Source organism: Hydra viridissima, unplaced genomic scaffold, assembly GCF_058129835.1.
Source record: "Hydra viridissima isolate aposymbiotic clone 2 unplaced genomic scaffold, HvirCarnegie_v1 scaffold_3, whole genome shotgun sequence".
NCBI classification, from domain to species: Eukaryota; Metazoa; Cnidaria; class Hydrozoa; order Anthoathecata; family Hydridae; genus Hydra; species Hydra viridissima.
Window position 1 is genome coordinate 401036 of NW_028324302.1, and position 23622 is coordinate 424657.

At 30.2% G+C, this 23622-nt stretch overlaps 1 protein-coding gene and 1 pseudogene across 1 annotated transcript; one reads left to right on the forward strand and one right to left on the reverse strand.

The window, feature by feature from the left end:
- The first annotated feature begins 5586 nt into the window (after positions 1 to 5586).
- LOC149890494 (uncharacterized) lies at positions 5587 to 8919 on the forward strand (annotated as a pseudogene).
- Positions 8920 to 16248: 7329 nt separating this feature from the next.
- Positions 16249 to 21793, reverse strand: LOC145180525 (arrestin domain-containing protein 3-like). The gene is made up of 6 exons (XM_090083257.1): positions 21374 to 21793; positions 20202 to 20450; positions 19897 to 20127; positions 19554 to 19775; positions 16813 to 16991; positions 16249 to 16723 (listed from the first exon to the last, which is right to left on the reverse strand). Exons 1-6 carry the CDS (start codon positions 21624 to 21626, stop codon positions 16637 to 16639), a joined length of 1221 nt encoding a protein of 406 aa, XP_089939383.1. The 5' UTR covers positions 21627 to 21793; the 3' UTR covers positions 16249 to 16636.
- Between the last annotated feature and the right edge of the window lie 1829 nt (positions 21794 to 23622).

The window sequence follows — 23622 nt, forward strand, 5'->3', positions numbered from 1 at the left end:
TGCAACAGCATGAAAGATTTAATTTTAAAATTGATGCAAGCAGTGAAAAACGGAAGACTTCTTTGAAAAAGTTGGAATCGATGGGGGTGAAGGCTTTTTGTAGGTGTGCCTTGGTGTCATTGACATTCAACAGGCAGTATTTAGGCTGTCCAACCATCCAAATGGCTTCTAATTTGAAAAAGTTCAAAAGGCACTGGAGACAAAGAACAGTTTATCATTACTGTCTGGGAAGAGCTTTTTGAAAAGTATGAAAATGTCAAGCTTATCCTAGATTTGATTCAAGCAACCACTGTTGAGTTTGTTTTGTCATATGATTTTAAGCTTGCTAACATCATATGTTGATTGTAATCTCTCCAGCTTCCACCCGTGCACTTGGTGCAAATCGGACTCAATACACCTTCACTTCTGTGTGACACCTCCACTTCTGTGTGAACCTATGGATCATTACAGATAACCTTTGAGGCATTTGTCAATGCTGTTTCAGATAAAAAACGAGCCGAAGACATTGATAATGTAGTCAATATGCTGCTCATTAAATAACAAGAGAATTTTCTAGTTTTAGAATCACATTGTGAAAATGTTAAAAATTTACTGGCCTCCAGTTAGTCAGTGCCTTTAAGACTTCCATATTCACATGCAGCCATTCCACGGTGGGCGTTTTGATCAACCAGAATGCGGAAAAAGTTTGAAAAACTCAGACTTCATACTTCAACAAACAGAGGAATCTGCAGTTGTCAGTGCCATTGGATTGCTTAATTTGTTGAAAAAGTTCAACTTTCTTGTTAATGCATGCCTTGGAAACCGTCTAGATTAGCAGTATGGGTTAAAAATTCATCACTTCAAAGACAGTTATTTATGTCTTGACTTACCTATTACACCAAAAGTGCATTCTGTCTTTTTCCATTTCAGCCAGTTCATAAAGAAAAAAAATTCCTAACTGGTATTGTTTAGTGAACAACCCACAGGAATTGTACATCACATTTTTCAACTACATTGGCAAAGGTATAAGCGCTCACAAGACCATCCTCAATATGCAATTGACTTAAAGAACTGCATCGTTCACTACAACAGTAAAGTCATGGGCAATTTGAAAAAAAGATTTCTCCCATAACCTTGGCTTTCCGTATCTTAAAATTGAAGCTGTTAAACAGAAATGTTTTGTAACAAAAAAGAATCTGGTGATTAATATGATACTTAACTCCTACCACATTTCTTTTCTGAATGATGCACTAAACTGTAAAAACATTCTTCTCCTTTTTGGCCTAATACAACTTTTAGGTAATTCCCATTTGGGTAAAGGTATCAAAAATGTAACTGTATTCTCCTCTTATTTTTTTGCTTTCTAAAGTTTTAATAAAAACACAGTTTGAATGAAACCTTCAGTTTTGAAGTTCAGACACCAGGACTTTGTAATTCATCGTTGCTATTTTATTGTCCTTGATTTAACGAAGCTTTTGAGATCTTTTTGCCAATATGTTTTGTTTTTCAATTCTTCTTCTCATTTTTTTTGCAACATTTTCTTACTTTTTCATGAATTTAAAAAATATCCCATTTCTTTAGCTCTTACTCAGGTGAGTTATTTGTAAATACGTGAAATTTTCTGAAACTGTGCCAAAAATTTATTGGTTTTTTTATTTGAAGAACTTTGAGCACATGCTTGAATACTTCAGAATTTTTTTTCTAACTCATTAACATATACTACTGAAAACAAACTGCAAAATGATGCTAAAAATGTATACAATTTTGTGTTATTTGCAAAAAAACAAAGTCTATATAAAGTTTTTTCTGTGAGACTTATAATCTGAATTTTTTTGTGAACTTCTAGGGTGACGTAAAACAGCTTTTCACATAAAAATGACTCAGTACTTGTTTTTAACGCACAATTTTCATAGATAATTGATTGTTAGTTGTTGTTTTTTTTTGGTTATAAGTAGATCAAAATTGAACTTGGTGGTTCCAGGTTTTTATATTCAAAACTAAATGTCTAAATATATTTGAGAAAATAACTCGGCTGCTATGCATAATTCTTGGAAAGTGTAATTTCATGAAGACGAATATTTCATTTAGGAATCACATTTTGAAGAAAATGTAGAACATAAATGAAAAGTTCGGAAAAACTTTTACAAATAACAACATTGTTACGATAAAAAATGTACAATGTATATAAAAAGGAGCTACACTTACGAATCGTTTGTATCTCATTCAAAATATTGGTTTTACCTATCAACCTGAGAGATTTTTCGACCACGGAAATGCAGTTGGAAGGACTTTTTAAAACTAGTTTTTTAAGCAACTCTTCCATTTTTTGTTTATAAATGTCTCTATTGATACCAATGTAATCAATAACAGAATTATCAAAAGCAGCATCACTTGCAAATCTTTTCCACTCCGGAAAAATTGCTGTCAACTAAAATGCATTTTATTCTTGGATCCATGATGAATGTCTCTAAAACAATTTAAAATTTGATGCATTTAATTTTTAACCAGTTGCTCATTTATTTATGAAATCTGGTTATCCTTTCAAGAGGTCACTTCATCAGCAAATGGCTCTCAGTACACACATGAAGTGTAAAGAAACACAGATCAAAACAGAGGTGGAGGATTTTGGTTTCGAAAAAGCATTTGGTTAGAACTAGAAAAATGAAATAGAATATGTACTTTATGAAAATAGTCATTATTTAGATTCAATTGATTCATCGACAAGTAAGAGATAATACTTTCGTTTCGATTCAGAAAGAAGAGTGTTTGTGTTGACCAATTGATGGAAAATATTAAAAAATGGTACGAATAATTTAATAAACGCAGGAAAAATGTTGCACTAAATACTATAAAATATATAGTTATACATAATTTGACATAATTGATAAATACTCAATTTATAGAAAAAGAACCACTAACAAAACAGTAACATAGTTGTTAAAATTCCAAGCATAGAGGAAAGTGGATATAATATAAGCTACTCTAACTATAGGATTGATAATGGCAACAATAATCATTTAATTGACTTCAGTTTCAGTTTGGTGGAGTTTACAAGAAGCTGTAAATTGTGAGCTAGATATATTTTCATAAGCTATTGTTGTGAGAAAGTAACCATTTCCTTCCTCACAACAGCTGCGGACGACGGAAACGAGTAGTTAGAACTTTCAAGATAAGTTTGTAAACTTTCTTTTTTAGTTAAAACAGAACAAGTTTTATTTGCGGTAGACTAACTTTTATGTCTCAAAAAAAAAAAAGAGAAAGAAAAATTGCGTAAGAAAAACGAAAAAAGTAATGATAATTGCCGATCAACAATTTAAACTTCTATATATGAAATGGATTAGATAAAGATATTTGACAAGAAGAATGTACCTTTTTATTTTAGCTACGAACGGTTTAAAAGATATATAAATGTCAGTTCAAAATCTCTCCTTTTGAATGGTTAATCAAAATTTTATATAATAACTTTGTGATGACACACTGTTTGAGCTCATTTTGTTAACAAATAATGACGTTTGATTGGAGATTTGTAAGTTAGCATAAAAAAAACGATTGAAAAGCTAAGTAATTATTGAATGTTTTATAATAGTAAAAATGCCGAGACTGTTAAAGTTATTAAAACAGCAAGAGGATTATGAGGAAATTCAAACACTCGCCATAATGTTCGATATAAATGACATAACATTTACAAGATTTAGTAAATAAAAACTTTTTGAGACTTATTTGATTCAAGTGAAAACAGCTTTTTTTAAAAAATTCAATTATTATCTCTGATTTCCATACCCTAAAGTACAACATTTTCTTTAAAAAAAACTTGCAATATCCGAATTCATACTTCTTGAAAAAGGCAACTCCAGAATTAGAATTACTGGAATTGAAAAAAGAGCAGGCTTTGCAAATGCATCATAAATCTCAGTCTCTAGCTAAATTTTGGAAACTGGTGTCAGAATCAAAGTATTTAAGGAAAGAAGTTTGCCGTAAACTTTCTATTTTCAGTACAACATACTTATGCGAAGCATTGCGCTCTACATTAAAGTTTGTAAAATTAAAATATCGTTCCCAATTAACAAATGACCATCTGACTTGTCGCAAACTATTTTAACAAATTCCAGACCAAACTTTAAAGATTTGACGAAAAGTAGTCTACCAATGTCATGGATGTAATTAATGAATTGGTTTTATACGTTTTTTTTATATGTTTTTGTTTATTTTGAAATTTAAATCTTGAATTGTTTTCTTTTAATACTGTATAAGTTTAACTATAAGTATTAAGCTAACTATACTTGAGTAAATAAAATGTTGACATCTAAAACAGATTATACATTCTTTGGGTATTCAAAGCAACATACGTTCCTAAACACGCAAAATGAATGTTGTTATGGCAACATTCTTTATGCGTGTTTGTGACTCTAAGTGGTTCATCATCAAGAAGGAGTTTTCTTTCATAAGGTAGTAGACAAAAACATGAGGTAGTAGACAAAAATAATCATACAAATGCATTCTTTGGTTATCAAGAAAATATCTTTCTGGAAAAAATATCAGATGAGCTCTCACAAGTATTTGAACTAGGTGTTATGATAAAGAGATGGTTTGATACGAGTCCGTCTGCAATCTAGGAAGACTACGCCAATGTTAAACACCAAGGCATACTGTAACTTTAGCTAGTACACTTTTTGCTCTATGCATGTTTCTATTTCAGCTTTGATTCTAAAAAGCTTTTCTTTTGACTCTTTTATGTAACCTCGCTGAACGATAGAACTTACACTTTAAGGTGATGTTTAACAAATGCAATTTGTTTTTATATATATAAAATTATAACCGGAGCAGAGTTGTAGCAGCTTCCATTAAATCAAAGACAATATTATTAGTATTATCCATTTTCTGGTTATATTGTGCTTTTTCCGATGTTCCATCCGAACCCCATGAACTTAGAAAAACCATATGTTCTTGCTGTTTGTTATGTTTTTCCAAGTCATTCAAAATATTCCTTTCGTTCATATTTACAATTCTATCAGCTGCATGTCTCATAAGTGGTTTAAATTTTACTCTAACGTAAGAATCAGTAGTTGAAATAGCTTCTGAATCAAATTTGAATCAACTTTTTCATTTTGAATGCTGAGCCATCAAGCCAATCTTTTTCATGAAGCTCAAATTTATTCTTGGTATTGTTGGTCAAAGAGCATTGATAATTAGGTAAATGAAGAAACAGAAAGACTTTAATGAAACATTCCTTTTTTTATGACATGCATAATGAAAGAAAATTTTCATGGGAGGTTTACCAACAAAAGAATTTTTTAACTTATTGGATAAAAATTTTAAATGATATTTCAGACAAAAAAGTAAGAACCCAGCAAAAAGAAATTGGCGTGATACAAGTTAACCCTTTCGTGCCGAAGGCGCACATATGTGCGCCTTGGACATACCAATCAAAACACCTCTCTAAAAGTTAGTTCAACCCTTTTTAGTCTTAAATAATAACCTTTTGTGCTTGTTGACATATAAATTGAGCTTAGGAAATTTGGATCTTTCAATTCACGGATAGTTTTCATGTTTAAAACACTAAAGATAATTGACAAAAATATATGTAGTTGTTAGACGATTTCAGCGCAGATGGCTTTGAGAAATAGGATTATAAATGATCCGAATGAAGCTCTTCGAATCCTTGATGAAATGGACGATGTTAGTGATTTGTCTTCTAAGTCTTCAGAGTCTGATGACAACGAATTCCAAGAGAATAAAACTGATATTTGCTCAACAACAGCTCCATTGACTATGGCATTGTCAGCAAGTCAGTCATCATCATCAGAAATAATTTTATCTTCATCATCTGAAGAATATGTTTGTTCGGAAGATGATTCAACAGAAAAAATAGTTGTGGATTTTTCTATTATTAATTCAGGAACTAATAATAAAGGACTCTATACAATAGCATTTGCTGATAACAATGGTACTGTAAATAATAAAAGAAAAATCCATAAACAACAAACAAGTAAATAACTTCATACCATTAAGACTAAGAAGCCTAGTATTAGTAAAGATAATAGAGAATGGAAAAAAATTAAAACTATTAGAACTATTAGAACTAGTTTTATTTTTAAAATTATATATATATATATATTTACTTGTGTTGGCGAAATATAATAAATAAAAAAGCTTGAAAAATTTTTCTTTGCTTTAAACAAAGTGTGGGCTTATTATTTTCTACTGATCTAAATAAGGAAATTATCCCATTAAATTAGTTACTTTTCCTTATAGGTATTTTTAATATTTTTATTGAATAACAAAATTAGGTAAAAAAAAAATTAAAAAAAAAATTGACGTCACCAGAGAAAAATGTAATTTATTTATTTTCTAGTTATCTATATTAGAAAAAAAAACCATAAAATGAAAGGTGAATAAATTTTGCACCGTTCTACAAGCCTTTAACCACTTTTAAAACAATATAGCTAGCTATTTGAAAGGCTTCATTAGCAAATATTTAAAAGTCGCAATGCTACTTCATCAATATGAAATAATGTCGACGTTATCAGTTCAATTTTTTTACTTTTTTAATTTAATTTTTGGATTCTGAATTTTGCCTGCTTTCCAATGATATATACTTTGTTTAACTTATTTTGTAAGGAAACCCATCTATTTAAGTGTTTACGTGGCATAGTATTGCGTTTTTTAAATCGCCTAAATAAATTCCGGTACGAAAGGGTTAAACACGATTGAATTTCCATAAAGGTTTTTATTCAAAATCTTTATTATAAAAATAAAAACCAAGCTGTTAATTCTTTTAATAGATAATTTTTGAAAAAAACTAATCATAACTCAAATTGGCGAATATTAGCGACTAGTATATTTTGGTACTTCAACATCAGATTAGAGAGCATTTTAATTTGATTATAAGACCTATGTTGTTATATGATTCTTAATCAGCATAAAATTCTCTATCATAATCATAAAAATAGAGAGCGAGAGAGCAGGGGGGGCAGCACTCGGGCGAACTGCAAAAACTTTTGAAGCCGTTTCGTTCTTTGAGGAGAAAAGGTGTCATTAGAAAAAAGGGACTCAATCTATTGTATATGAAGCTACTCACTATTTATGGAAAATCTGCTTTTGTTAAGGATCTAGAAAAGACATTCAAAAACTATGATGTCAGACCGACAAAAGAAAATGTAATCTCCATAAAAAACTATATGATGCTTTCGCTGACCATTAAAAATAGTTTGAGAAAATCAAACAAAGCATTTCTTAGCATTAAAGACTACATGGCAGCAAGTAACACAGTGTACAGCTATTCTTTAGTGCAAGAGAGATACAAAATTGTTACAATATTGGTGGCCAAAAAATTTTTGTAACCACAAATCGAAAACTCCTCATTGTTTGTACTCGCTGAAGTATCATGATTTGCTTATAAATGACTTACAGTTCCTTAGTAAGTCTAAAAATAAGTAAGAAGTTAACAATATCTATAGGTTGTCGGTTCCATAAATGAGGTCTAATCAAGATGGTTATTTAATTCTTAGTAACACCAAAATACCCAAATACTAGATGTGGGCGCTACTCGGTTTTCTCCCCACCACCACCACCTCCACCACCCATAATTTTATAATTGGTTCTGATAGAGAATTTTATGCTGATTAAGAACCGTATAAAAACATTGGTCTCAAAATCAATGAAAAGTGCTCTAAACTAAATTTGAAAATAAAAATTATACGAACAATCCCTAATATTCGCCATCTTGAATAATCTAACATTATGGTTGATTTTGTTGTGAAAAGCAAAATATTGCCTGCCTGATTATTATTATAAAGAAATGTTTTTTGGATTACTGATGGCGCAAAAGTTCTTTCGAGTGTAATCAGATATACGAACGAGCTATAAAACATTTTACTCTAGAATTTTGTTTTTACAATAGAATTTACGACTATTTTTTCTATAAAAATATGCATTCTTGTTAAAGAAAAAAGTTATAGAAAAGATAAACTTTAATTAAATAATAAAAATGGAATTTTATAATGTTTATTGCAAAAACTTTGATTAATAAAATTTTGCGACTGTGAAAATCGCCGTTTTTAATTAGCATGATCCAACCCATTAGGGTTATAGGGTTTGTTTGTTAGTTCTTGAAGAGCTGTGACAAGTAGATAAATGAAGAAACAGGAAAATTATTTTGAAACATTCCATTTAGTATGATAGAAATAATGAAAATAATGTTTTACTGGGAGTTAATTTGAAGTATAAAAAAAAAGACTATAGTTTTAAGTATATATACTTTGCTTATAAAAAATTTTAATTGTTTTAAAATTTATTTTAGTATATAACCAATAACAGAAATTTTCAACTTATTTCATATAAACGTATTAAAAGATAATCTAAACAACAAAGTAAGAATTCCAGCAAATTTGAGTGATTATTTTAACGCGAATGAATTCTCATGTTCTATTATACAAAATCTCAACTACGATAAAATAAAAATTAGATTGTAAATACTTTTAAAAGATAAATTTTATACAAAAAAATAATCATGAGTTAATATAGCGAAAATTAGGGATTTGTCGTATAATATTGTACTTTCAGCTTCAGTTTAGAGCACTTTCCATTGATTTTGAGACCTATGCTTTTATTCGATTCTTAACCAAGATAAAATTCCATATCAAAATCAATCATAAAATTAGAGGCGAGGAGGGTGGGGGTTGGGAGAAAGTTGAGTAGCGCCAAAAATATGATCGTGGAGAATGCTGAGAAAACCCCTAAGAAAAATCGGAAATAATATATATAGTCGGAAATAATAGATTAGCTTAATAGATTTGAATTATCTGTATTGAAGAGTATAGATTTTTACCTAATCCAGATGACTCTGACATGGAAGAATGTGCAGCTACTTCTGAAGTTTTTTTACAAAAAAAAGTTACTTCTGAAGATATTGTAGCTGTTCTAGCTGAACAAAACTCTTAACTTCAGACTCTATGCTTTAAACTTCAATCAGCCAAATTCCACCAATTTCCTTCTTGATGAGATAATACCAAATGTTGCTTCTACTGCACAAAGTTCCATTAATCTCCTCTTCGTAACTGAACTTCATAAGTTACTCCTTGTGAGCAAACTCCAATGCTTCTACTTCTCTCTCCAGTTTGGAAAGTTCAAACTCTAATTAAATTCTTACTGAACAAAGTTCTGGTGACTTGATTTGACTTAGTTAAAAATCATCAAGGGTCCTTTTTATTAAAGTTAGCACCAGTTGTCCCTGGTTAATATTTAAATGCTCCATTTGTTTTGAAACAAAACTCTAGTGTCTCTCCTGCTTAAGGTGGCTACCCACTATTAAAATCTGAAAAAATAAAAAAAAAGTGAAATTTTTTTTTTTCTTTTTTGTGGAAGGTTTAACCTTTATAAACAATAAATAACGTACAACAATGATATAAAAGTTCTGTGTAACTTTTATACCATTCTTTTACTAAACTGTATGCTATTTTTTACTTAATTTTATTTGTTTTTGTGTTTTTCTCCATTTAAAAATTTTCTATCTTCTAGCAAAGATATCTTTAGTTTGGTATCCTATTCAAATAAAAATTTGGGTAACTTGGTCTATTTTGGTATTTAATTTAAGCATTACACTAAATTGCAAATTCCAGAGCATTAAAAAAGACATATAATTTTTTTTTTGACTCAGCACATAGTTCATACAATAAACAATGTTTTTGAAAAGTTTGACTTAATTTGAAAAATTTGGCAGTTAGTTATCCTTGTTGAAAAATATGCTGTTTTTAAGTTAATTATGCACATAATTAATGACGTAATGTTGAAAATATGAAAAATTTGTATTTTTTTTATCTATTTTGATTCCAATGCTACTAAAATGTTTAAGTGTGAGGTAAAAAAGCGATTCTGTCAATATTTTTTTTAAATAGTGGGTAGCCACCTTAACAAATTTCAAGTATCTTTCCTGCTGAACAAAAAACAACTTATTCACTACATATTACACAAGAATATATAAAAAGAAATTTTCCTGTCACTGATCTTTTTGATATCATCAATTTGCCATATGTTAATCTCAGTTACGTTAAAGGTAGATACTTCATGTATTCTTATACATAAATATATATGATCCGAAGGTGATCACGAATAATACCTATTGCGTGTTATAAATTAAATTTTAAGATCAACTTTTTGTTTTGTTTTTTTTTAATGTTATGATATTCTGAATTATTTACAAAACAAAAATACTTACATTTAAATTCGTGATGTATATATTTTTGAGAGGAAAATTTTCATTTTATATTTATAAAGTTGTCAAAAAAAATTTTGCAATAAATTTTTTTCGTATAATACTTGAGTACGGAAAATTGAAAGATCCGGCAAAAAGGTGATAACTTTTTTAAAGAATAGTGGAAGAATAGAAAATTTACGGATATATAAGATCAGTTTACAAAAATTAATTACTTGAAGAAAGAAAGAAAAGGAAAAAATAGGAAAATGTCCAGAAAAAAAAGGAAAAAATTATTTTATAACGAAATAAAAAATGAATAAAAAAAAAAAAGTTAAAAAATAATGCTGAAGTGAATGTTTTATTGAAATGACGGGAAAGAGGGATAGCTAGGAAGAATTGTATACAATGAAGTGTGTAGTATGAAGGAGAGATTAAATCTTTATATTTAGTTTTCCGTGTTCCAATTTGCAGAGTTTGTTTCTATGGCAGAAGAGTTTATTGAACACACTAAGCGTGCCTTTTTCTGCGTGATAGTTGTATTTTATTCTTATGATTTCGGTCAGCTTTTTGGTGATGTTTTCGATAACTTTTTTTTACCCGGTACAAAAGATTTGTAGACGTGCTTAACATACTCCAATATTTCAATCAAGGGCGGACAATGCGCAAAAATGTGAATCACGTCTTCGATGCCGCCGCAAGTTTTGCAGTTTTCAATTTTAACCGTTAGTTGCCGTGAGTTCCTCGTGAGTATTGTCGCTGTCGGTAAACTGTTTTGTAGAAATCGGTACAGCACGTTTTGCGTCGGTCCGTATGCCTAAGAAGTGAAATTTCGTCTCCAGATAAGACAATTTTGTTTTTGTTAGTCTGGTCCAGTAACGTCCTGACGTCACAACTGTCTTTTGATTTTTTGTCATTTCCATGTATAATGATTTGCACGTTTTGTTAGCCGTGTCGAAGAGGAACTGATGTTCGGTTAAGTACTGTATTGCGGTTCTGTAGTATTTTGACGTGTTGTTGTCCCAGTGTCTCGGAAAGTTGTTTTTTCTCAAAAAGTTCCAGCCCTAGTACTTGTGAGTGAAATTTGTCAGGGAGCTCGCCAACCAATATTTGTAGAGGTAATGACTGTCGTGCGTGTCATCCACGTTTCTCTGTCTTCGTTGGAAGATGGTTTTGAGGTGAAGCGCGAGACATTGTTCTTTTGGTGAGAGTATGCCGAGACCTCCCCTTCTGTTATGAAGGAAAAAAGTCCTTCGTTTGATTGGATTGAAGTTTTGTTTTTGCTAAAAGTCGTCGAAGATGGTGGCAAGTAGGCGTTCCACAACCCATTAGGGGACGGGGAGTGTGTTTGCCAAATACCATATTCGACATGTCCAAGGTGTTATAAAGTAACGTTTTTCCTCTTAGCGATACCAGAAGGAGTCTCAAAAAGTGCAGCGTTTCGTCGAATTTGTTCAGGGCCGTTAACCAGTTAAAGTTTGTACTTTGGTTTAGTCTGGTGTTAAAAGTGACTCCCAGTGTTTTCATGCCAGTCTTGTTTGTCCAGGTTATGTCTTTTAGTCCAGCGTCAGTGCATGGTTCGAATCCGCCTAGTACCAAACCTCTCGTTTTCGACTCGTTGATAAAAGAACCGCTGGCTCTTTAGAAAATACTTACCTTTTGGAAGAAAGAATGCACGGATTCGACGCCTCTGGCGAAAAGAAGAGAGTCGTGAGCGTTCTGTTGGATTTTTAATGGTTTAAGGGTGCCAGGCAAAGGAAAGCCCTCGATGCCGTCGTCCGCTCTTACCACCAAAGCCAGCGCATCCTCTACAAAAAAGTACAACAGCAGCTAGAGCTGATCGCCCTGCCTGACACCGCGCTCTGTTAGGAAGAAAAGTGACATTAAACCGCCGTTGATGATGGATGCCGAGACATTAAAGTAAATAGTGTCAATGAAGGAGATGAAATTTTCGCCTAGTTTGTATTTTTTTAGGATTTTGATCAGAAAAGCGCGATCGACCTTGTCAAAAGCTTTTTCTTGGTCGATGGACAAGATGTTTGAGCTCAGCGTATTCTATTAAGTCCCCGACAAGATAAACGTTTGAAAAGATGTTCCTTCTCGGGATGCCGCACATTTAGTTTGGCTCTATGATTTTTCTCATCACTTTTGATGATCTTAGCGCGAGGGCTTTTGTTATGATCTTGTAGTCCACGCCGAGGAGGGAAATGGGACGCCAGTTTTTTTTGGTCTGTCGGGTCACCTTGACTCGAAGTCGTCTTCCAAGTCCTGCCAGAAAGTTTAATAGAAGTCGGCCGGAAGACCGTCTAAGCCTGGGGGTTTTCCGCTTTTAAACATGAACAACGCCGCTTTTAGTTCCTGCGTTGTCAGGCTTGCGTCACACATCTGTAAGGTGAAAACGCTTTTTGAAGTTGTCCAGTTCTGCAATGCCGTTCGTGTAGTATTTAGCGTTGTTGGAGCTTTCAGTGTCGAGCGCAACGCATTCCACCATGTTAAAGTCTCCGGCTATCACGATGGGGAGGCCTGTGTATTAGCAAACTAAGGTTTCGATGGGATGACTAATCGTGTTATTGCGGACACGCGATGATTATTTTATAAAGTAAATAGAAAATTTAATGACACACCTCACAATGCCGTGACGAACTACGAATTTTGCTTTTACCAAATGAGTCAAAAGCATGAATGACAGGAAAATAATAATAAAAAACAAAATTAAAATAATAAAATAAATAGAAATTTTTGAAGGATGAAAAGAAAAAGAAAAAAAGAAAATAAGCAATAAAAATAAAATGAAAAAATATAAAGTAAAAGAAAATAAAGTTTCTTAAGTTAAAATAAAATCGGAAATTTAGGTATATAGTCGTTATATATAATTTCATGAGAATATAGCCAAAAATAGTGCTATCAAAACATGTGAAGCAATAAAAAGGAGTGATAATTAAAAACATAAGTAAAATTTAGGATAATAAGAAGGAGAAAAAGAAAGATAAGAAGTTTACTCACTAGGGTTTCTAGCATACATTTTGGAATGATGAGGTCTTCCTCGTCGAAACTCAGTTCAACGTCTTCTTAGATGGTTAACGAATCCGTGGTTTCAAGGGTTGTATCAATGCTGATTGTGGATTTTAGTTGTGGAGCTGTAAAAACGCTTTTTTCGATTTGTTGAGGAACGATGGTGCTTTCGGTTTCTTGAACCTCGGTGACGGTTTCTTCAACTACTTTAATCGGTTCGTCTAAAGGACTGATGGGGTTAATTCGATGGGTAGGATCCGTTGATTGTTTTCTAGGTTCAGGTTGTGCTCTATGTTTATAACGAAGAGTCAACCCGTCCACATTTTCATACCTCGGTAATGGGTTCAAAGATGGATTATTCCAGCTTGATATAACTACGATAACATTACCCGTACAGATTTTTTCGCCTTCAGCATTCACCTTTTGGCAGTAGGAAGACTCGACTTTGCCTCTGCCCTTGGCTAAATGTTCTCCAAGGACAGCAATCGTATTTGAGGATGCGTTTTTCAAAAATCCAATGGGTATATTTTGAACTAGAACATGTGCTTTGGCTTTAGGTATAACCTTCTGACGAAAACGCAGCACGCATCCCTTCACAGTTATTTCTGTGTTCAGAAAAGCAGTGAGACAATCTGTATTATGAAGAGTGAATTCAAAATGCCGATTTGAATGATGTCGGGTGACACCCCTAACGGAAGAAAGTAGATTTTTTTCCTTTAAAGCGAGAAGAAACTCCGGTATGCTACAGTTCAAGTCGCCGTAATCGCAAACAAGTACAAGAGAGTTTTCGTTGACTGTAGACCTGCTGATGAAAATACAGAGTGAGACTTTCACTGACTTCGACAGCAAATAGGAGACATTAGACACCACAGCACTAGCGTAGCTCAGAGGAGCGAACGGCCGATCCACAATCATATGTGCGGTAGTGGCAAAAAACCGAATCACCAACCACAAAAAAATTAAAGTAGCAACCACCAATCAATAAAACACCACAAAGATAAACTAAGCACCAAATAGCAATATAAATTCTTGTTAAGAGAAGTTGGCTAATACTTTTGCACAGCAGCTATTAAGTGTTTCAACACCGTTTATATTTGCAACTTTTAAATCAACATGTTACTAATAATATTTTTACTTTATTTATACATTTTAAAGCTGCTAAAAATAGAGAAATTAGTTTTTAATAGCCCTCATAAATGTGCTATATATGGCACATTTATGGTAATTTGGCACATAAAAACACCCAAACACCATAACTACGCATAATTATATGATCGGCATGTCCCTTCATATGCCAAGTTACAAAAAATAATTTTAACGTAAATTTCTTCCGATCAATATTCGAGTTGTAAAAGTTGTAGCTGGCCACGTTTAGTAACTGCAATAATAAACAAACCAAATTTAAAGTTAAAAAGCAGCTAAATTATTTATAAACTGAATAATATGTAATTTTTCTTAAATAAGTGAAAAAGAGCACTTCAACATGTTCATTATTAGACTTACAGCTGGAAAAGAAAAAGTTAAATTTGGAAACACAACCCAATGACAAATGACAATTAGGTAAACTATTGACCTTGTTTTTCATTTAAATATATACTTTCATTTAAAAAAATCAGTACTAACTTATTCCAACATTTTAGAATGCAACAATTGGTCTGACAAGCGAATTTGTTTAAAAGACATACAAACTATCAATAGTTGGAAATAATCAAACTGATAGGTATAAATTTTTTATAATAAAACTATGCAAATATATAAACATAGATAATACAATATAAAGTGTATATTTAAACAAAAAAAATTTAGACCGTTCAGAATTTTTTTACAACTCAACATTTATTTCTCAAAATTCTAAAAAAAGTTGCACTCAGCCATAAAACTTTGCTTTGCCAATACTTAATATTTTGGCTCATCTAAAATGTTAAATTCGTTTAAGTAAAAACTTTGCAAATTTATTTTATTAAAGTTTTGACAAAAGATAAAATGTTTATTTGAAAACAAAGCTGAATTTTGCTTTTACCACGTCCATATAGTTGTACATATGAATATATATTTACTATTTTTGGGGGGATTTACTCATTTTATAAGAATTCAGTAGAGTTCCAAAGCAAAGTTTTAAAAATTTTATTTTTAGGATTTATATTCTAATTCCTAAAGTTTCATGTTGTTGTTTTCGCTTTGATGAGATTTATATTATTTGTGAAATTTCTTTACTTAATCTTGTAGTATTGCAAATGTAAATAAAATAAACTGTGGTAAAATCTCAAGAAACAAATTTCTTTCAGTTGTACATTCAAAAAAGATGTATTTATTTTTAATGTGTGTGTATATATATATGTATAGTACTGTCCATATTTACTTAAATAGCACTACTTTTTAATGTTTTAAATATTTTACTAACAAATGAGTGGAAAATAAATTTGAAGCAATCACTTGAAATATATGGTTTATAACAAGAAGTATATATTTTTGTATACGGAAACTATTTAATAACATTCTGCACGCTGTTATATCTCACTAACGCTGACACATGCGTTTGCACACAGTTAACCCTTATTTGGGAGAAGGTAAGTGTTTACATCAGTAGTCAAAACTAGTAGCAAAAAGATTGGTGACCGAAAAAGTCCCAATTCGATGTTTCAAAACTAAGCCAGAACCTTAAAAATGATAGTGACTCCTAACTACAATAATTCAACTTCTCTATATGATTGGCTATAAGTAACATGAGCTTAGGAAGAGAATCTTTATTTTAAGAAATTACGTTAAAACTTTTGAAATCAAAATTTTTTCTATTTTATTTTTTTATTAAAATTCAAATTATCACAAAGAGTGATGAAGTTCATAAGTCCATTCCATTAAAAAAATAATTCAGAAAGTTTGTAATGAGAATACAAGATGTAAGGGGAAAAAAAAAAAAAAGATAACATCATTTGGTATGTTATTTTAAGTGTCATTTTCTAGCAGAATCTAGGAACACAATATCCACTTGCAAGAGTTTTCCAATTCAGCCTATTTTAACTATGCAACTTGTTTTTGTTATCACTTTTGAATAAAAACTTCAGAATTAAGACGAATGGGTGAATAGTAGAAGTGCATTTGTTATACAAATTGTTTATTAATTATTGATTAAAAAAATCATATCAACTTGGACAAACCAACATATTAAAAATGCTTATTATTTGTCATTAACAAACACATTTCAACTAATGTACTTATTTTTACCAAAATATCCAATTTTGTTATCTGAACTTAAATAAACTTGTAAATTTTAACATTTTTTTTACTTTAAAAAGAGTGGAAATAAATCTTTGTTATTTTTCTCTTCATATTTCTGGGGTTTAAAACTTGATTACAAATTATTATCAAAAATCTTTAAAGCATATCAGAATCTAAAAGACTTCGTGCTAAAATAATGCGCTGCTTTGTGAAAATAAGCGTTATTAGACTCTTCAAAATTCATTCGATAACAGGAGTCAACAAATTTTCGTTTTTGAAAGGGTAAACCAAACCTTGAAGTTCGTTTCGGTGATACGTTTGAACATCCTAAAAATGGATATAAAAAAAAATAGAAAAATCTGTTAATGAACAACTTCTTTTGCCGATTTTCTATAACAATAAATTCGCAACCGTACTGGATTGGGTCTTGCGAATCCATAACATGGCACGTAATGTTGTTCTTTATAATCCTTTTCTCCCTCTTTTTCTCTAAATTTTACTGGTTTATGTTCATTTAGCGAGCAATATGTGAACGGATGCATCGTAGGATGGCCTAAGAAATGAACAGGGGGTTTGCCAATTGATAGATAGTGTTCTAAAATGAAAAACACCACATAAAAACAAGATAACAAAAAAATTTTAAATCAACTTTCTCTGAGCAAAAAATCATTTTTCTTGTTGTGAGCCAGAAAGATAAGCAATTTTGACCGAGGGCTAAATAATTTTTAAAACTTTGAAAAAAACTGCCCTTTTGAATTTAATTTTGAAAATTTGAAACTATTTTACAAAAGTAGTCTTAATAACATTGATTGATTTTGCGTGAAGTTCTTACAATACAGTTAATTATTTTTTAAAAATATCAGTATATTTCAATTAAGAAGGCAAAGGGTTGGGCTAATTTACCCAAATTATTTCAACTTTTGAATACTAACAATTATCTGTAAATTTTCACATCTAGCCAAGACAATTTCATCTGATTATGGGAACCAGTAAAATACTTTTATCCTAGGTATAGTCTGACCGTAACATGGTTCGTGTGTACGCCTGATTCAGAATCAATATGCTTAATGTGAATCTTAAACTCAAACACCAATTGTTCATGTTCATAGCATAAATTATACCACCCAAAGTTCAGCTGCATTTATCATGTTTGTGCAATTTAAAACCACTGAATATGGGTTTTAATGGCTCATTGCTTTATTACTGTTAATGTGGGGAACAACTATTTGAAAATGAAGCTTTCTTTTAATGTTTTTATCACAGTGTTTTCTTGAAAAAAAAAAACGAAACCATTTTTGAAAATGTGAAACATATCTTCCTGCACTTTTGAAATCCATGGCAGTGTTTAACTCTAAGTTTATTTTCTGTGGCTTCTTTTCGTGATAAAATGGTACACAAACAAAATTATTACAGAATATATACATTTTTAAGTTTTTATGATGAAATTTTTACCACAGTTTAATAGAGCTACCATTTTTTTGATAATTCCTTGGCTGTGTCTAATTTTGCTGAGTAGGTTGCCGGCCAGCTCCAAAAATTGTGTTATTTTCAGTTTTCTATTTGTTTCTAGCAGTTTTGTCTTCCACATTTTTTATATTTTTCTAGTTTTGTTTTATATGTATTTCTAGTAATGCTAAAAAAACTAAATCCTAATGCTAAAAAAAAATTAAAAATAGAATGTGAATATGTGGAGCCTTCAAAGAAAACGTTTTCTGATATTTAGAAAACATGTATTAATTTCTTCAAGGGATGAGAACATTATAAAGTGAATAAAGAGAACATTATAAAGTGAATAAAGAGAACATTATAAAGTGAATAAAGAGAACATTATAAAGTGAATAAAGAGAACATTATAAAGTGAATAAAGAGAACATTATAAAGTGAATAAAGAGAACATTATAAAGTGAATAAAGAGAACATTATAAAGTGAATAAAGAGAACATTATAAAGTGAATAAAGAGAACATTATAAAGTGAATAAAGAGAACATTATAAAGTGAATAAAGAGAACATTATAAAGTGAATAAAGAGAACATTATAAAGTGAATAAAGAGAACATTATAAAGTGAATAAAGAGAACATTATAAAGTGAATAAAGAGAACATTATAAAGTGCAAATTTTGTCCTTCAACGCACAACAAGCAACAGCAGCATTACTTTATCATTTAGAAAAAGTAGAAAATACAAAGAAAAAAGTGATGAAAGCTTCGTAGCTCGCCAGCATCAGCCTTAAGTTCCAAGAAAGATCCTTGTTTTGGCTCAAATGATTTCTGTTGATATTATTACCATTTATAAATTATCACATTTCATTTATAATATAAAAAGGATGGACTGCACATAGTTTTATATTTCCAAGCTCTAACCAATTTATGACTTCAATGTTTTTGGAATTCACTCGGCTGTTAATGTACTTTATAAAAAACCAAATGATCAACGTGCGAAGTATGCAATTAAGATTTTTTTATTTGAACAATTTGTAGAAAATTATTTTACAAATTATTTCCTGATATCTGATATCTAGTTGGTTTATTACTTAAATATTTTGTATAAAAGACTTGTGTGGGCAATATAAAAATGAAGAGGTTATATGCTCATTACAGTTCATAATGATATGAACAGTTTGAAGATATTTTGAATAGGTTAATTTTTTTGTTTGAACAGTTTGATTTTTATTAGACTAATATTTAGTCACAAGTGACTGGATAACATAATTGGTTGTAAATGTGTCATCTTAGATAAAGAATGTAATAATTGGTTGTAAATGAGTCATCTTAGATAATAGGATGTAATAAATGGCAAAACCCTTTTAAATCCGCTTACACCTAATTGCCTTGGCAAAACCAAAGTGACATGCAAATGAATGCATGGTGTAGAAAAAAATTATTTTGTTTCCCGCTTGCTTATTAAATGCTTCTCAAGGAATATAAGATTAGCATTATTATAATTAATTGATATGCTTAAATGCAATTACTGTTCGAGGTAATCCTAACAGATCCTTTAAGGTAGAGTGATATTTAAAATACACCAATTTTTGTCAGAGTTCTGTAAAAAAAATGCGGAAAAAAGAAAGTAATTTAAATCCCTAAGGTTTTTAGTTCACGCTTAAAGTTTTTATTTGCTAGTTTAACTATTATAAATATAAAGCATGAAATATTTACCGTTTTTTTTCTCTGAGACGCTGCCATACATTGGAATGAACGGGATTGTGCCAATAGTAATAGGCAACTTTATTTCCAGATCAAATCCCATTGGAACATTCAACTGTAAATGAGCATAATACGACACACTAATACACCGAGACTTTAACGATGGAGCAAGTGGAGGAATTCTAATGGGTTCATTTTGCCAATGGAACGAATCACCTTTTGATATTGCTTTGCCTTTAAGAGGAATTCAAATAACACACTTATAAAAAAAGAACTAAAAAAAAACTGAAGAAACTGAACATTTTAAAAGATAACATCTTATCTTGTACCAATTTAACTAAAGAAAAGTCTTTACTAGATATCTTTCCTATCACTTCCTCTGATGTTTTAGTGCTATGAATATCTGATTCCTCATGTGACCCTTTAAATTCGATTGCTTGCTTTAGCTCAGCTGTGAGACATGTAATTTCCCTTCCTGTTTTATTACTTACATTAGCTGTTACACTAATATTTTCACCGGGACAGTAACCAGTGCGATCAATACTTGCAGACAATGATAATGGTCCTGACTCACAGCATAAGCATCCTAAAGATTAAAAGATGAATTTGATAATGAACACAATAATGGATATATTATGGCCTGTGGCAGGATGTACATACCTAGAGTACTTTGAACGCTATCACCCAGGGCTTTGCTGAATTTCTCATTATTGACATCGATAACTTCATTAACCACAAACATCTTGTGCTGCTTAATGTCTGGCTTCCTCTCTCTTTTAATTTTCACCTTTAACTCATACCTTACGTGTCCATGTTGACCTTCAAATGAACTGGGAAAGTCATGGTGAAGTTGGAATGAAAACGGATACTCATGTAAACCTTCAGGGTGCTTTTGACTTTTTGCAGATTCTAAAATGTTTTCAAGATAAAATTGACGTTGTTTTAATGTCACAAAATAAAATCATTTTTGCTTCAACAAAAAAAAGTTTAAAAAGAAATTGTTGGATATAAAACTTAAGTGTATAATGATATTTAACTACGACAAAAAATTTAAAAGGACTTTTTATAAACTATATATCAAATTTATATAAACTTTTGGAATACAAAGTGAAATATGGAAGTGTTGTTAAACTTTTCATACATATTTATAAATCAAATGTTTTAAAAATATTAATTATCTATATATAGTATCTATATATACTACATACATACATACATACATACATACATACATACATACATACATACATACATACATACATACATACATACATACATACATACATACATACATACATACATACATACATACATACATACATACATACATACATACATACATACATACATACATACATACATACATACATACATACATACATACATACATACATACATACATACATACATACATACATACATACATACATACATACATACATACATACATACATACATACATACATACATACATACATACATACATACATACATACATACATACATACATACATACATACATACATACATACATACATACATACATACATACATACATACATACATACATACATACATACATACATACATACATACATACATACATACATACATACATACATACATACATACATACATACATACATACATACATACATACATACATACATACATACATACATACATACATACATACATACATACATATATAAATACATGTATGTACATATATATACATATATATATATATATATATATATATATATATATATATATATATATATATATATATATATATATATATATATATATATATATATATATATATATACCAAATAGTTTTCTTTCTTCCGTTATGAGATTTTCGTTGCTTATAAACTTCCGTATTTGCGGCGTATCATCAATAGTAACATGATCTTCCCATTCTGTTTTAACTTTTCCTTTGCAGCATATTTTTAAACATTCCATTTCCATGTGTTTACTCAGTTGTAAAACAACTTTCCCTTCTAATTTTTCCCCAGAATAAAATACAAGTCGGTTATCTTTAAGCTGTATTTGAAAAACCACCAATTTTTTTGATGTCATGATGATTTGGTTTGCGTCACTTTTCTAAGATCTTATCTTTTAATTTGTGAATTTTTAAAAATTAACTTAAAAACATTACACTTCGATTTTCTTTTGATTTGAACATTTTAAAAAGATGAATCCCTAAATAAACTCGAATTATTAAATATAAGAAGCACACTCAACTTAAAATCCATTTCTGATACTTTAATAATTGATTGTTATTGATAAATAACATGAATTAGTTATTAGCAAATTGAAGATTAGATATTTATTCAAATTGAAATACATAAAAATTAATTATCATTCATATTAAAATAGAACTTTTTAAAAAAAATTTCTATTAAATATCAAAACAAGTTTTTTATAAGAAAAAAGAAGGGAAACGGACGCTACTAAATGAATTTATCACGAAAAAAAGTTTTATAATTGGACCAAGACTGAGATAATTGAAATATGACTGAGAAGTTTCTTTTTTAAATTCTCTCAATATATTACGGGGGATGGAGGGTGGGAAGAAAGAGGGGAAGGGAGAATTATCTTTATTGTGCATAAGATCTGAAGGTAGCATTTTGCACCCATCGCCACGTCATTTTATATAAAAATTGAAAAAAATAAGTAGTTATAATCTCTTTACCATCGTCGGTTTAAAACTTAAACATTTTAGAAAAGCAGTTTTAGAGTTCGGAGTTTCAGAGTTTCAGAGTTCAGAGTTTCAGAGTTAGTATTTCAAATATATTTATAACGTGATGTTAACAAGCCAAATCTTAAGAACTTTACAAGATTTTCTATGATCTTCTAATGATTTCATAATTGAAAATCTCTTTTTTGACTTTTATATTGTTCATTTTTAATTATGTTTATTTATTTTGACCACATTTTTTTAAAGCTATGGTTTTATTCATTTTTAGAAACACACTAAAAATTGTTTATGATACGGATCTCAACTTGATTTTTATAGCACAGTCGTATCAATGAAACAAGAAATACAAACTTTAATTATGAAGTTGCGTAACTATGTAAAACTATAGTTATGAAGTTATGTAGCTATGTAAAGCTATAACGTTTCATAAAAGTTTAATATAAACATGTAAACTTTAGGAATAGAAAATTTCAAAAACACATTCATTAAAATGCTTTTGAAAAATTGTTTTATAAAGTCAATAAAATGATTAAATTAATTTACCTTTCCTCCGTTAACACAGCTTAATCTTTACATTTTCTATTGAAATATGATATTTTAAGTGCGTTTCTTTTGCGCATGAACAGGGGAAGGGGGTTATACGCTCTTTGTTTGCGTTAACTTTACTAAATTTACTGCATTTTTCAAGTTGTAAAAAAAATGAACTGGAGTTTTGGAAAAAATGTCACTAATTTTTTGATTGAACCTAAGCTACACTTTTCAAAAAAATAATTTGGATGTGACTCTCTTGTAGCTACCAATACTTAGATAAGAAATTGGTAAATACTAAACTTAGTTTGATCTACTGATTTCGAAGATGAAATATCTAAAAATAACGAAAACTTTTTTATGTGTTAAATATTTTTATTTTAATTAACTGCACTAAAACTTGGGTTTTTAAAACTTCAAAAAGAGCAACGCGCTGTTTTTGAGGTTTAAAGTTTTTTTTTCTCTCAAATATGTTTTCGCTTCGTTAAATTTTATTCAGAGATATATGGTACCTATAAATGAATTGCAGCTAAGAAATTGCTAAAAGTTATAGTTAGAAATTACTATGAGATATAATTAACAAACGAGGATAACTTTGTTTGAAAAAAAAAGTTTTTACACTGAAAACTGAAACTTCCATCAGATGATGCCATTTTTCCCTTCAAATTTTTTAAAGATCAACCAAATAAAAAGTTGCACAGGATTTATGCAATTATCGAAAACTTCATCATTTGTTAGAAAAGATTTTTTAGAAAAGAAAAATTGTGGGATGAGAAAAGCAGCCTTTTAGCATAAAGTAAAAAGATCAAAACAGATAATCTGTTAAGAATCCTGGAATTTAATAGA